At 39.6% G+C, this 15,075-nt stretch overlaps 1 protein-coding gene across 6 annotated transcripts in view; it reads right to left on the bottom strand.

The window, feature by feature from the left end:
* Positions 1–15,075, bottom strand: part of map4k5 (mitogen-activated protein kinase kinase kinase kinase 5) — a 37,707-nt gene continuing 22,632 nt past the window's right edge. For 2 of the 6 annotated variants that reach the window (XM_008398990.2, XM_008398994.2), the window contains 22 exons: positions 14,789–14,850; positions 14,265–14,332; positions 13,866–13,904; positions 12,986–13,030; positions 12,853–12,895; positions 12,548–12,758; positions 12,401–12,424; positions 12,203–12,282; positions 10,488–10,529; positions 10,160–10,244; positions 10,005–10,084; positions 8,751–8,811; positions 8,174–8,176; positions 7,846–7,960; positions 7,670–7,728; positions 7,386–7,489; positions 6,961–7,135; positions 6,013–6,081; positions 5,813–5,905; positions 5,509–5,579; positions 3,344–3,399; positions 1–1,009 (listed from right to left, as the gene is read on the bottom strand). In XM_008398990.2, the coding sequence (XP_008397212.1) occupies positions 922–1,009; positions 3,344–3,399; positions 5,509–5,579; positions 5,813–5,905; positions 6,013–6,081; positions 6,961–7,135; positions 7,386–7,489; positions 7,670–7,728; positions 7,846–7,960; positions 8,174–8,176; positions 8,751–8,811; positions 10,005–10,084; positions 10,160–10,244; positions 10,488–10,529; positions 12,203–12,282; positions 12,401–12,424; positions 12,548–12,758; positions 12,853–12,895; positions 12,986–13,030; positions 13,866–13,904; positions 14,265–14,332; positions 14,789–14,850 (1,673 nt within the window). In that variant the 3' untranslated portion in view covers positions 1–921. The remainder of the gene's footprint in view (positions 1,010–3,343; positions 3,400–5,508; positions 5,580–5,812; positions 5,906–6,012; positions 6,082–6,960; positions 7,136–7,385; positions 7,490–7,669; positions 7,729–7,845; positions 7,961–8,173; positions 8,177–8,750; positions 8,812–10,004; positions 10,085–10,159; positions 10,245–10,487; positions 10,530–12,202; positions 12,283–12,400; positions 12,425–12,547; positions 12,759–12,852; positions 12,896–12,985; positions 13,031–13,865; positions 13,905–14,264; positions 14,333–14,788; positions 14,851–15,075) is intronic. The other 4 variants (XM_008398991.2, XM_008398992.2, XM_008398993.2 and 1 more) reach the window with 4 other exon arrangements.

Raw genomic sequence — 15,075 nt, 5'->3', positions numbered from 1 at the left:
TTTACCATGTTAAAAGCTTTTTTTATTACAAAAAGTACATATTAAACATTTTGCAAAGGGAATGCAGATGTTAATAAAACCAAGCACTGTCCCTCAGTTTGTCATTTTGTTTTAAATAAAAAAAATGTACAAAAGTGCTTAAATGGTGCAAGTAAAGAGAAGTAAAAGGTCTATAAAAGAAGAGTGAAGAAAAAAAAATTACATTTTATCCAAGTTCTAAAAATGCAGCAGAGCAGGAGATGCAACTACATTACACATCAGATAAAAAATAACCCACAGCTAATCAGGAACTGATCACTAGGTAGTTAATCCTGATGTGGCGTAAAACTCCCGACAGTCCAGAAACCCGACATTCCCAATGAGTGAAGATGAGGTTAATAAATATTGCTTAAATAACCCACAAGGCTCCAGGGTTTCTATAAAGGTGATCCGTTAGCTCCGACTGTAAAATCTCCTCCTGAGCCTCCTGGTGTCTGTCACTAGCTATGATTATGTGTGACAAGTTAAAAAGACAAAATAAAAACGATTTCATCTCCCACTGTTTCTAATACAATCGCAACGTGTGTGAATTTTGAAATGGCACTTCTGTCAGTAATACCTCCAGACAGCTTGTTCACAGTGCTAGAGAAGTGAGGAAACTGTCGGGTACTGTAACAAAGTTCGGTTTGCGTCTTTCCAGCTCGGAGCGGTTTTCCCACGATGTTTGCGTTGAGACGTGTGCTACGGTGAACGTCCCCTGCTGGTGTTAAGGCTACGCATGAATCCACACTGAAGAGGCTCCTCTTGCCAGCGGTTTATCGTCAACAAAAGCTCCCCGGTTGTTATCCGTTTCCCTTTGAAAAGGTCCAAATCTCCCAAAAACTGTGGAACGTTATTCGCTTTTCTAAGATTGACCCGTTGTCCGGTCGGGGGGTGGGGGTATCAGTAACTGTTCTCGTGACCTGCTAAAATGTAAAGGTTGCTCAGAGCCGACGGGTTGTCGGTCGGCCGGCTCTCCAGAACCACCACCCTGATGGACACAAGCAGAGAGAAAAGGAGAAGAAAGTGTTAAAACCAACTATGAACATTTCATCTAAGTGCAGCTACAACAATCAGTGGAACAAAAACTATTTATTTAAGCAAACAAAACACTCTGATCTGTTCAGGATGCTAAAACTGTTGCAGGCTAATTTTTCTACTCCTATGATTAGCCTGTTTAGCATAGCGTAGCTTAGCAGTGTACGACTATTTTGAGTGCCGTTATGCTAACGCTATTCAACTTAAATTGAAAAATATTAAAACCTTATATGTTACAAATTGCAAACAATTTCTTTCCTTTTTGAAGAGTTTTTTGTGCAGTAGTTTGAGACTGCTTTTATTTCATTATTATTAACCATCAAATACATCAACATATTAGTGGGACTAGCATGGAAGTTAGCCACTTGGTTATAATCTCACATATTTTCATGTAAATGTTCATCAATACATAATGTCCCTCTTTAATACAGAGAACATGATACAAGACAAAAATATATTTTAAATGGTGTTCTTATGTTAGTTTTGAAGGTTAGGTGATTTTATTTATATAGCACATTTTCAGAAACAAGGCAATTCAAATGAAAAACAAAACAAAGAGCAAAAGAAGAAAAAAAAAATAGAGTTGACAAAAAACTACACCTGCATGTTAAAGAAATCAATATGAAAATTATGATCAATCCATCTCTGCTAATATGAACTGCCTTGATTGATCCTAATGTTTGCTAACCTGTAGTAGTTGTAATATAATTTGACTTAAAACAATTTAGTGACTAGATAGTTTCATCTCGTTTCCTCTTTCCTTTGAATGTTTCTTTCGTCCCTCAAGCTTCCACTCTGCAACAGGAAGGACACAAATGTTGCGTTTCCACCCTCCTGAGACGAGCAGCTGGCGAATCAACGAAGGCAAACACTAGAAACTAACCTGTCCAAAACGTCTCAAATCACCAAATATCAAAATTCTCTTAACTTTACAAAATAAACAAACCTACAAACAAGGTGCAAAAATTATAGACGGACAAATCTGACGGCTTTCTTCCAAAAAAAAAAAAAAAGCATTCTGATAATCGAAGTGCTCTGCCAGCTTGACACCAGACATGTAGGACGTGGCGAGTGTATCACTCTGTCAGTGTACAGACAACAGTCATGCATGTTAAGCAACAGTATGATGTCAGATCAGGATGGGGGTCACTGCACCGTCAGATACAATCTGTCTCGTGGTGACAGGAGAGCAGCTCAGCCGCAGCCTATACTGTCCGTTCCATTAGATGAAATTACAGAGCCGTGGAGACACAGAAACCAGGCTGGCAGTGCCCATGCGTCGGTGAATAAAACATGGGGGGGTTGGGCAGCGGACGGAAGACTTACTCTGGTGCCACGGGCTTCGTTAGGCGCCAGCCGCAACCCCACGCCACTCCTTAGAGATCCACCTTCACCCAGTGCGTTGGGGTGGAAACTAAATCATCTTGCTGAACTTCTAAGGTTCAGAACGTCTTTCACAAGTGACTTTGTTGCACAGTAATACTGAAAACCCATTTTCTCCCTCGACCCCGACTGTCGAATATGAAGCAATGATTTGCAGACTGATGAGGTCAGCAGTTGATTATTCAACTCGTTTACTTATTAAGCTGGGAACAGCTACTGCCTGATAACATCTGAGGATTAAGGTCACTGTTCCTGAAGCTTCGGCTGGAGCAGATAAAAAGATATTTTGATACCAAGACAAAAAGGTCAACAGACCGTCAAACCTTGACTGCATTTAAATACAATCGCCAAGCTACTCTGTTTTGTCAGCATCACTGGTTTTGTCTTTACTCTGCCATCTTCCCTGCTAAGAGTAAAGTTTTTTTTTGTTTTGGTTTTGTGATCGTAGGCCATGTAAAACCGAGGAACTATCGAGGCAACAGGCCTGGTGCAGACGTGTGTAAATCATCTCAGAAAAAACTCGAACGTCAGGAAAATAGGGGGAAAAAAAGCCAAATCGTTGTAGAGAAAGGCAATAAATATGAAGAGAGAGGCTAAATCACAAATCACAGAAGATAAACGGGAACTTTTTCTAGGTAGTGGAAACCAAAGAGACACAAGGGAAAGTTGGAGTCTGGAGATGCTGAGTTGATGGAAACATTGAAACAATGAAACTTTACCAATGAGACTTTGGTAAAGTCTACCAAACAGTGAAGAAGGTGAAAAAAGGGAAAATTATGTTTAAATAATTTGCTAAAGATGTATCTTGACCATGTCAGGTAGATTTGTCCTAATCGGTTTTGTTTATTTGGATGTTAAACTACGTTCATGCACAGCAGGGTCAGCCGTAAATAATTGTGCTAACCTGTCGGATCCCAGGAGGCGGAAGACTCTGCTCGGATCGGAAATCTCCTGAGTCACCTGGAAATTAAACAAGACGGGATCTTTAATTGACAGTCTGACACACTGAAATAGTAACAGAAGTGGTGTAAGTATATTAAAAAATAACCTTTAACTCCAGAGAGGCAAAGCTTTTGCATAGATGAGATAAAGTGTACTTAATGTGTAAATAAAAACACGTCTCACCAAAATGCTGACTGAATTAAAATCAATAGAATCTGCAAAATTTATAAGTTTCTTCTAAATAGTCTTTTTAAGGCCATTTAAGACCATCACAAATGAAATTTAAGACCTGTACCACAAAAGAAAACGTCATATTTTATAGAGTAGTATTGCCAATCTTTTTCCCCACATAACGCATGCACTGATGAAGACGAACGTCTTCCTGACAATGCCGATAAATTTGCACTTTTACCCATGACAGACGCTAAAAAGTTAGCAAGGTAAGGCTAAATGAGCAGCTAGCTAACAGTCGTCTGAGGCTCAAATGTTTGACAGAAAAGAGATTAAATAGTTCTGCCTCGACAAAATGTAAGATCTGTGATTAACATATTTAAGATCAACTTCCATTTTTTAAAATAATGTAAGGTCTTAATTTTAGATTAATGGATTTAAGACTTAAGGATGCGTGGACACCCGGTATTAGAAAATGTCTAATAGGATGAGAAAAATATATTTTCTCAATCTGCCGAGACATAAAAAATGTGTAATGCCCCTTTAAAGTCATCACAAAATATAAATAGAGATGAGTTATTTAGCATAAAATAAGTGTTAGTTTTGTTTGGTTATTGAGAATTTTTCCACATTTTCATTCCCTACTTCACACCAAACCAACCTGGAGTGTTCGCTTCATGACAGAAAAAAAAGTTTCCTCCTGTCATGGTATGTTGAAGCCGAGTCTGTACTCAACAAGTGGATCAGACGCCACATGTTTAAGGAGAGCTTATGTCTTTATTTTAACCATTTGTTTACCAAAAACAGCTGCCACCAAATGCAAAGTGCAGAGTAAAAAACGTAAGAAGCCTTTCAAAAGTCTCAGTTGCTGACATGTCATGAATACTTGTTGACAAATGTGAGATGGTGGATGGGCGACACCTGCGAGGTGTAAACCCTTGGCCCGCGGAGACCTGATCTGTTTAAGTCTCAAACAACTACAAGGTTTGGGTGTTCAGAGGAGCATCCACCCGAGACCAGCATGGATCGCCAGACCTGACCCCCCCCACTACCCTACTTTAATGTCTTATGAGAAGAATCATAACGAGACAAAGGCTGAATTATTTAGTGCCGCTCCCCGTTGTGCGACAGGTTGTGTTTATGAGAAAACATGAATTTTACATGGCTGCTGACGTTTTTAAAATACTTGCTATGGGAGAACCGTAGAGTTGGGCCGGGCGCACACTTAGAGAAGACCTTTTAGTTTCAGCTGACTGCTCCAGGGCCAGCTCCGACGCAGGCGGCGTTCCTGCGGGTGGCCCCTGCCGCCGGATCCGCTTTCATAAAAACGACGCTTCACCTCCCTGTGATCTCTTGAACTTTTATTGTGCGGTTTTGCTTGACTCGTGATCGGGTTCACCACGAAGCCCTCCGTGAAAAGGAGAGCAAATTCATTACTTCGGCTGGACACAAAGACACTTTGTCCGGCTCCACCTGAGAGCAAGCGACCAGGGATCGACGACGGCAAGTTTGATCGCAGAAACGAACAAGACCCGAAGAGATGTTTGTTTGTTTTTCCAGAGATCAGGACAGAATTCAGAAATAAAATGTTGACTAATGCTAGTTTTAGGTTCCTAATAGAGCCAGGCGGTAAATTGATTTTTCTGCCCTCCTAAGGTTTTCATCCTACCATCTTGAAACAGTTTTTTTGGACTTTGGATTCAGGTCAACTCACAGAAATAAAAGTCAGGCTTTGAAAATATTTTCATTTGTCATCTGCAACATCTTTTTAAGAAAAGAAAGATAGAAACTGGGTTTGGTAAGAAAAATGATTAATAGTTCCTAATATAATTATTAAATGGAGTGGGGAAAATAAGAAGAAGATAAACTAGTGAATACTAAAGCAACCATGCCAAATCTGCTTTTTACCGTTTCTTAATGGTTTCACCCAGCCTTAGTGGTTTTATTGTGTCTTACCTCATTGGACTTGAAGCTCTTTCCCTGCATGCCATGCTTCCAGAAGGCTAGCACGCTGTCATGAAGACACACTGCAATAAACAAGCACGAGTTACCTCACAAACAGACATAACTCGAAGAAGCCAAAGAGACACAGGAGACAAGACAAAAGCCAACAAAACCACCCAAAAAGGGTTTCAACTAAAATTTTAAAAGTCCTAGACAAGAAAAACAGCAGCCACGCATTTCTCAGCAAACTCAACATTCAATATGGCCGCCACGTTTAAATGGTTCCCACTGATGTGAAGGTAGACTGAAATCTTACCGACAGCGCCGATACAGAAGTCAAAGCTGAGCTCAGAAGCCAGTTTCTTGTTGGACTTCAGTTTGCCCTGAAGATTGACGATCTTTACATTTCCTAGGAAAAGGATTTTAGAAACCTGCTGTTACATTTGTACATATGAATCCAATCTTTGGGGGGGGGGGATGGTAAAGGGAGTAGCTATAAAATGTAAGGCTACTCACGGTCTAAGCACACCAGCACAGTGTCTCTCTCCAGCTGTGTGACATGGATCGCATCCACTTGCTGATCAGCTGAAAAGGCAAAACGGGAGACTAAATAAATGTCCAGTTTTAGTGTGTTTGGTTTATTAGTTGATTTCAAATATAGTTAGAAAATAAAACCAACAAAATAAATTATGTAACAGACATAGAGCTGGGTGATATTTTCATGCCAGGTCTGATTTTMMWAAMARMAMAMWGTYTYRCATCWMWWAAAAAAAAAAAAAAAAAAAAAAAAAAAAAAAWMAMAAATGACAGAAAATATTTTCAAAAGATGTTTTTTTTTTCGATAGCCTCTTTTGTGGGATGTATGATGAGTGTTATGGTCAGGCTATGAGAATTTTTGTTTAATTACGAGACTATAGGGATAATATTAGCAGAATACAGATGCAATTTTACCAGAATATTTTAAAATTAAGAGAAAAATGTCATTTTAATGAGGGAACGAAAGCTTTTAGAATCATAAAGAAATCAGAAATGATTGTAAAACTTATATCAAAGTGTAACTTCACAAGATGTTCAACGTTCCTCATTTTAATTTTTTGATATTTTTCTTTTTGGAGTTGTCATAAAATTACAACTTTATTCTGGTGACACTGCAGCCTGCAGCTATAACCTAGTAAATATATAGATATATTTAAAAATCCAGATTTTCCAAAAAATTCATTTATTGCCAAATCCAAAGTAGAGAATAATGAAATAAATAAAAATTTAACACTATTTACAGTATACTAAACATTTTAATATCTAAAATGAGTGGAAATCGTATCCCAGCAGAACACAGTAAAATTTTAACAAACACTGATTTACACAACTGTAGCGTGAGAGAAATTGTGCGTGTTGAGCCCAACACACTGTCACACTAAAAATCTAGATGCAAAACGATGAGGACAAACCAAACATCTGACTTACTCGTCGCCTCTGTGAACCAGGAGGAACAAGAGTTCAGGTTGATGGTCTCGAAGTGGACCACCTGGCCCTGCTCTGTGCCCTGGCTGATGGCGACACACACCAGCGGATACTCTTGTTCTGGGACCACCAGCATCTCAAACACCTTGAGCGGACTGGGAACGGGGAACTCAAAGTGCTACGTCGGAGAAAAACAAACACACACACACACACACACACACACAGAGTCGGACTCAGGGTTAGTTTGGCGATTTCAGGTTCTTAGAAATCCTTCCGACATTAAGCGGATGAAGAATCGGTCAAGTTGAGCCTCAATATAAAGTCCTATGATAAATATTTACAACTGCTCACATGATAGAAATAATAGAAAATTATTGTTATTTTTAAGTGTAAATGAAAGTGAAATATACATTAAGACAATAACTGACCTTGATGAGCATAAACCTCTGCATGGGCTCGTACCACTGCAGAAGGACGATGCCAGACTGAAGAGCTCCACACAAGTACTTGTGGCCTGTATACGGGTTTCTCACTGTAACGTTGAAAGAAAGACGGTATTATGGAGACGTTTTCATAGGACCTTCCATAAACAAAATACTTTAAAATGTCAGAAATGTAGAGTTGTTTGGAAATGGTTGTAATCTATAGAAAGATTACAACCATTGGTAAGAAACCAATGGTTGTAATGAGCTGGTAAGAAACAGTCACTCACCAATGCAGCATTTATGACAACCTTTTGTGTCAGGGATCTTGGTCGTCAGGGCGAAGCGCCTGAGAAGAAAAACCGTGCAACATTGAGGTGAGCAAAAGTTTCAGGAGGTTAGGTGACAGAAAACAATAAGAAGATGAGGGAAGTGGCAATGTTTGACATTTCCAGTTCCATCTCACCTGGGCAGAATCTTGTCTGGGAAGCGGTGCGTCTGAAACTGAGCTGCGAGGCCGGGCTTCTTCAGCTGCTCAAACAGCCCAATCAGATTGTGAGAGTACAGCTGGAACGATCTTCCTACAGCACACACACACACAAAAAAAACATCTACCTGTTATCTTCAAGGCAAAAGCAAATGCCAAACATGTAAAGAAGTAAAACTTTTACTTCAAACATGAATTACTCATCATCCTAACAAGCTGTCTTTACACATAAAGAAGGTTAGACGTGAACAGAGGGCAAAACAGCAGTGTTGATGATGTTGATGATGATGATGTGAAGCATGATTACCTTCTGATGAAGCCAGTTAGTAGAATATCAAATCAAGCCAGGCGATAGGAGGATGGACAGAGTCCAAGGGAAGAGGAGAAGAGAACAGAGGTTAAGTATACCCAGGCGCAAACTGCTAAAGGTAAAACCGCAAGTAGACCCAACACTGTGTAATCTCATCCTCGGTTGTTAAACCGAGCAAAGGATCGGCTCTTAGGAAAGACAGTTTGGTTTCAGATGAAAGCTCATTTAAGGTTTCTCATCAAACATGGCGCACCTATCCTAAAAACCCCCACAAAAAAACAAGCTAGACTTGGTTGCACCGATAGGGTGAGATTGTAAACAAATAACAAAAAGCGCTTAAACACATTTACTCTTCACAAAAACAACAGGGTGGCAGGATGTGAGTCACCTCTGTGTTACTGTGCTACAGCAGCTGCAACAGTGACCCTGACGGCAAACGGCAGGAACAGATATCTTAAGGCTGCGCAAACGGAGTGACTGTGGTGCCTTCAGGTGCAGCCAGATAACGCGGGACAAAGACGCAGATGGTTTTAACAGAGGGCAGGGAAGTAGGAGAGACAGGTTCTTTGCTTACCGGACAAAGACATCAGGTTGTTGTTGATAACATACAGCCATGTACACTTCCTCGGGAAGAGCTAGCCAAAAAAAAAAAAAAAAGAAAGACAAAAACGAGTGTGAAAAGTGCAGTTTAGCTTTAAAGGAGAGGAGGAAGAAATTCATGATACACAATGTTTAATCCATCACCCACAATGTAAAGAGTAAAACTTAAAACCTTTAAAAAACATTAGGGAATGTAGGGAAGCAGCCAAACTTTGACAGAGGCAGAGAGTCACAGTTTTATTAATTAATAGACATTGTGATTAATGACTGCATCTGTATTTAGCCACAAAATAATAATAATAAGACCTTCATTTAAATCAGGTAAAAGGATCTGGTCAGGTAGCGGCACCGTTTACAAATATCTACGTTTACATTCAACCTGAGAAACTGATTGGTTTTAAAAGCATCAGAGCATAAAATAATAAAAAATAAGGCCTGGAGGAAAAACACCACACATACATATGGAAGAAGATATTCTGCTGATTAGAGACCAAAATGGAACATTCTGGCAAAAAAATAAATAAATAAATAAAAACAACACTAAGGTAAAAACAAAATGCTCACAGTGTAAAAATGGTGGCAGAATATTTGCTTACAGCATGGATACGAAACCTGGTGACAAAACACGAGTTGATCTGGACTCAGATTTTCATTCAGAAAAAAAAAATTAAAAAAAAAAAAAAAAAAAAAAATGCATCTCCTAAAAACTGTCGTTTGTGGTCGTGACAAAATAGGGTGTGAATACTTTTACAAGTTTTATAGTAGGCCAGAATTAAAGCAAATTCTTTACAGCAACATATTTGAACTTGGATATCATTTTTTTAAGGAAATAAAGAAATAAACGTGTTTACATGTGATTACATGGTCAAGTTAAACCCCTGAGCTGGAACAGAAAAACATCTCGTCTCAGTGGATCGTCTCCAGATCGGGTTTCCATCTCCTTCTTCCAGATACTTGTTTTGAACAGAGTCATCTGGAAACATTTAGATCCTAATCGCACACTCTGCTGCTACTTTCCAATTCATGGAAATCACATCAGCACAGTTTTACATCCTGCTAAACAGAGCCATCAAATAATGCAAAGCAAAAAAAGACAACAACTTAGCAGACGTTTGTTTGGGTAAAGAATGAATAATTGCTACTAACAATACAGTGTCAAAACGGAGAAGTTAGCAGGAAACTAATTTACTAAAATCTGAATGAAAGGCGTCTCAGAGTTGGATTCTACCTGCTCCATTGTTGCTTCATGCAGCTCGTTAAGATTTAGCGTGTAGATGCCGTCCTCTGTTCCAAAGATGAGGTACTGATCTAAAACAAGAACAATAAAGTTTAGCCAAAGCATAAAACTCCTGAAATCAGCAGAATGGGCTGCGTCGTATTTACCTTTGGTGTCTGGGTGAATCCACGATGTGGCACAGTTGATTTTCAACGGGCAGCCATCGAACACTTTGGAGAAACAGGCTCCCATCTGCAACAGAAAAGCGTCCGGCTCAAAACAGGCGGCATCTGCAGCAGCGCAGTGCCAAAATGTCAGCGAGGAATTAACGAGCCGGAGTGGAGCCGAACCACAAGGCAGAAAGCTCTTTGGACCCCAAATATCCGCAGAATGCGCAGCAGCAATCCCAACGAGAGTTTAATAACAGCGTCCGCAAAAACCAGGCCGGAACGGCTGAGCGGAGACGGTGAGGGACAATGAAGACGATTGACTCACCAGTACTTTAGGAGTGGGTGGCAGACCGTTGATGGCTGGTTTCTAAGGAGGAGCAGAGAAAACGAGAACAATGAGATAACAAAACTGCTGGAGACCCAAAGTCAAGGCAAGTCTGAGCCATGATTTAGCTCTGGTCTCAGCAAATGAGGCGTTAAATGAACAATGTGAATAGTTTTGAAGCACGACCAGCAGGAACTAAATGCCAGAACTAAATGTGAGGCACTGGATCTGTTTTTTTAAAACAAAAAACACAACACACAGACGGGACCTTTTAGTGCAAGCAACAGGACAACAGGCCTGCTAACATGTTGAACTTCTGTGACTTTGTGACTAAATAATCTGTCATCTGTCCTATGACATTCAACTGAAAAAGGACAAATCTGTAAGTAGTAAAAAATATAAATAAACCTGGCATAGCGTGCTTAGATCATTCCCACATGTCGTTAAATGAATACTTTTCATTTATTTTTGGGGTTTGGTCTTAGTTTTGGTTCTCATCTGCCAACAATTATAAATGTGATGAAGCAGAAATCGAGTTCATCTGGCTTAGGACTCATGTTCTTGACATTTGCATCCTTAAGCTATACAAGTTGAGAGGCTAAAAGGGAAGGTATCAGTCAGGAGAAGAGCACAAAAATCCACAGTTGTATAAATACATAAACTCCACCATACTACAGTCAAGACGGTTACTAATAATTGGAGAAAATATGTCAAAGTGACATTACAATAACTAAAAAACTAAAAACTAATCTCCAAGATTAATGAGCCTGAAACCTGAACCTGCCAACAACAGAAGGAGCTACAGGACCTTTTACCATCCAGTGGTTCTGTTCTACAGGGAACTACATCTTTTATGTCCCGCACAAGTCCAGACTAAGAGAAAACGGCTGCAAACCAGAAGCCTGTTTTTCAAATTAAAGTGTTGGGTTTAGACGCCATATTCACAGTACACTGTGCCTCCAACAGGAACATCTCCGAAACTTAGAAAATCATAAAAAAGCTCAAATATTTTGTTCCACATTTCATAAAGTTCAACTCATCCATTTTATTGATTTATTGACACAAAGTGAAATATATTAAGTCTTTATTTATTGTCACTCTGATGATTATGGCTTACAGATAACGAAAACCCAACATTTCTCAGAAAATTAAACTGCTACCAAACATCAACGGAGATGCTTCTGGAACGTAGATGATCGTTTCTATGCACTCAGTTCTTGGTTTTGGCTCTTTTTGCATGAATTACTGCATTACTGCGATGTGGCATGGAGGAGATCAACCTGTGGTTCTGCTGCGGTTAGTGGAAACCCAGGTTGCTATGGCAGCAGCCTACAGGTAATTGGCGTTGTTGGGCCTGTTGCACTTTTTCCTTCCACTAAACTTTCTATAAACGTGGTTGGATGCAGCACTCTGAACAACCAGCTTATCCCGTCCTCCTGTCAGCATCGTCTGTCCCTCTGAGCCACACTGAGACCATTTAGAGGCTCAGAAAACCATCACAGGTGTTTCAGCTTAATAGCTGATTAGGGTCCATGAGTTTTCAATAATCAACTTTTTCACAATATCTTTAATATATTCTGAGAAACTAAGTTTTCACTTTCAGAAATTAGTGCTAGAACCAACGTACGCAGCGCATATGGTCTCTAGTCATAAAACTACAAATCAGAGCTAAAACGCTGTGATGGACTATTCCTCAAAAGTATCTTTCAACTCACAGGGAAGTCCTTTTTCTCCTTCCGGTGATGAGGTGTTGATGAAGGACCGTCTCCGTTCACACTTCCATCTGAATCATAATCTGTCACATAACGAGGCAAGTTAACCAAGGGTTTGAGCAGGGAGTTGTCGGTCATCATCAATAAGCAAAATAACGTGTAATTCCTACAATCACAGTACATCATACCGGACTACCTTACCTTTAGATTCACATTTAATTGGAGCTTGTGAAAACAGAGGAAGTTTGAATTTAGAGACTAAAATAATTCAAGAATACCAGTGGTGAAGGTAAAAAAAAACAACAAAAACAACAGAGCAGCGCAAAACGCAAGTCATCCAAGACTCACCGGCATCAGAGGAGTGCGATAAGCCGCCAGGGCTGCTGACACTCGCCGACAGGAAGTCGGACGACGAATGCTCCGCCTTGTTGCTCTGTTCGGGTGTGCTCTGTCTGCGGGCGGCCTGGCTGGGACCGTTCTCCGAGTTCGGGAGCCGACGAACAGTCAGCGACCTCTCCTCGTTCAGCCCTAGCTCCTCCGAAGGGCTGCTTATTCGTGGCTGAGAAAACAAACAAAACAAAAAAACTCCAGTAAAACTTTTGAGTCTTTTTCACTGTCGAAACTGGAGAACGGCAGAAGAAACACCACCTTACCTTCGGGGGCAGAGGAGGAGGTACGCCTGGTTTAAGTGTTGACCTGAAATGGATTTTTGGACAAAAAGATGTTCAATACGGAAATTAATGTTTTCCTCATGAATGTATGCAAACATTTATGCACATCACTTACAGCTCAACTTCTTCAAAGGCATCTTCCAGATGGGCAATGTGTCCACTGTGGGTGATGGAAAAAAACAAGAATCAGAGTGAAGTGGAAAACTCTACAGGCTCTGACTGAACGCACTTCTCCTAAATCTATTCTTCACACAAAAGGGAGAAGAAAAAAAGAGCTACATTATAACTTATCCTTGATTTAAAGACAATAATCCCAATTTCGAATAAATTAAAAAAGATTTATTTGAGATTGTTCTGAAAAAGTGTTTGGACCACTTAAACCTTTTCAGTGTGTTGTCATTTTATGTGATGCATCAAGACAAACTATCAGGTGATATAATATGTACATATTATTAGAGTTTCCAAATATTCAAAAGATAATATTAAAATTTCACAAGTGTGTGTGGCTAAATCAAAAGGACTTGATTCACAAACTGAAAATAAATAACTTCGATAAACCCTGCTTGAGGGAAAAAATAAAGCAACAGTCCACCTGTGTGTGACTTATCAATATGAACCAAATGTATTTATTTGAAGAGGATTGAATATAAACTCAAACTTTCAGATTTCAATTTATACATTTTAAAACGGCTTAATTGCCCTGTGACTTTCCAAAGAGGCGATACTTTGTGTAACTCTTTAAGTTTGTGGGTGCAACATAATAAAAAATGAAAAAGTTTAAGGATGTGAGAACTTTTGCAAGATACCGTAACCCTAAACTAACAGCAAACTCCCATATCGACACAGCATCACGCGCTCATCACCAACACCAACACATGCTACAAGGATGAAAGTGGTGGGAGTTGACCGGTTAAGGCAGATGCAAAGAAAAACAGGGAAGTGACAGAGCAAAGCATGAAGTGGCTAGTGTAAGGTAGGACAGCTGTTAGTGTTACCGTTGAAACAATTCATCCTCAACGCTTTTGAGAAGGCTCCTTCGAAGAACAACGACGGTGAGAGACGGGCAGAAAGAGGACAGAAAAAAGTGGAGGGGAAATAAACAAAAAGTGAAAGCATACGGACAAGTGAGAAGGAGTTTAAAAGACCGAAGCAACATCCTGAACTCGACAGGGAGAGTGATAATTATCAGCATTAAACCACAGTGACTAAAGCAGATTAGTTTTACAAAAACCCGACAAATTAGTAGAGAAGAGATACAGCAGGAAATCAATCATGCGTTTGATCAATTACTGCCAATTAATCTCAAAAGGTGCATTATATCATGAAAGTCGGGGAGCGGGTGAGGCGGAGAGTAAATACGAGCAGTTCCCATGACAACTGTTTCCATAGAGTACCTGGTTGTTATTCCTCCATCTGCAAAAGGGCTCCATGGGGAAGGGAAGTCATTATCTTTATTCACATCCTGCGGAGAGGCAATCATGCATTCAGACAGGACTCTGCTTTCAAAATGCATACAGTTAATGCCAAAATTATTCCTACCGCTTAATGATTTAGAGTTAAAGTAATCTTAATTATGCCAACTTATTTTTTCTCACTAGAAGTAACGAGTGGAAACGGACAAAAAACATGTAAAAAGCTGTTTTTAAGAAAACTGCCTTGTTGCCAACAAAAACAAACTGACATATTTTGTTGTTTAATTTTAGATAAAAACTTCCCCCCCCCCAAAATGTAGCTTTTTAAACAATATTTTTGGGAGATGCCTGTAATTTCTAATCTTCCTGGCTGTATTAAGCTAATTTTGTTAGGGGTATGAAAAAGTTTTGGCTTAACTTTATATGTTTACAAAAGAATCACCAAGTAATAATTTTTTTAAAACATAAAAAATTATTGATTTGAACTAGCAAACAATATTTATTACCATTTCAGAATGAGCTTCAGTTTCCTTTGGGAGAAGAGGCGCCTGAAATTGGACCTTGTCAACTGCGAATGGAAAAACATCGTCTTCAGTTGGGTTTTCCTTTTTCTCACCTTTAACACTAGAGGGCATCAACACTCAAGACACACAGATATTGCCAACAAGTCTCCAGTGAGCTGCTACCAGGTGCTTTGATAAACACCACAGAGAACATAATGAACAAGAAAGAAAAACCGCGGGCAGGAACACATCGAAATACGTTTGAACTGCTGCTGGTGATTCGAGGAGCA

This window comes from Poecilia reticulata, linkage group LG22 (assembly GCF_000633615.1).
Source record: "Poecilia reticulata strain Guanapo linkage group LG22, Guppy_female_1.0+MT, whole genome shotgun sequence".
Taxonomy (NCBI): Eukaryota; Metazoa; Chordata; class Actinopteri; order Cyprinodontiformes; family Poeciliidae; genus Poecilia; species Poecilia reticulata.
Note: the sequence above shows the minus strand (reverse complement) of the source record. Positions and strands in the feature narration are given on the sequence as shown.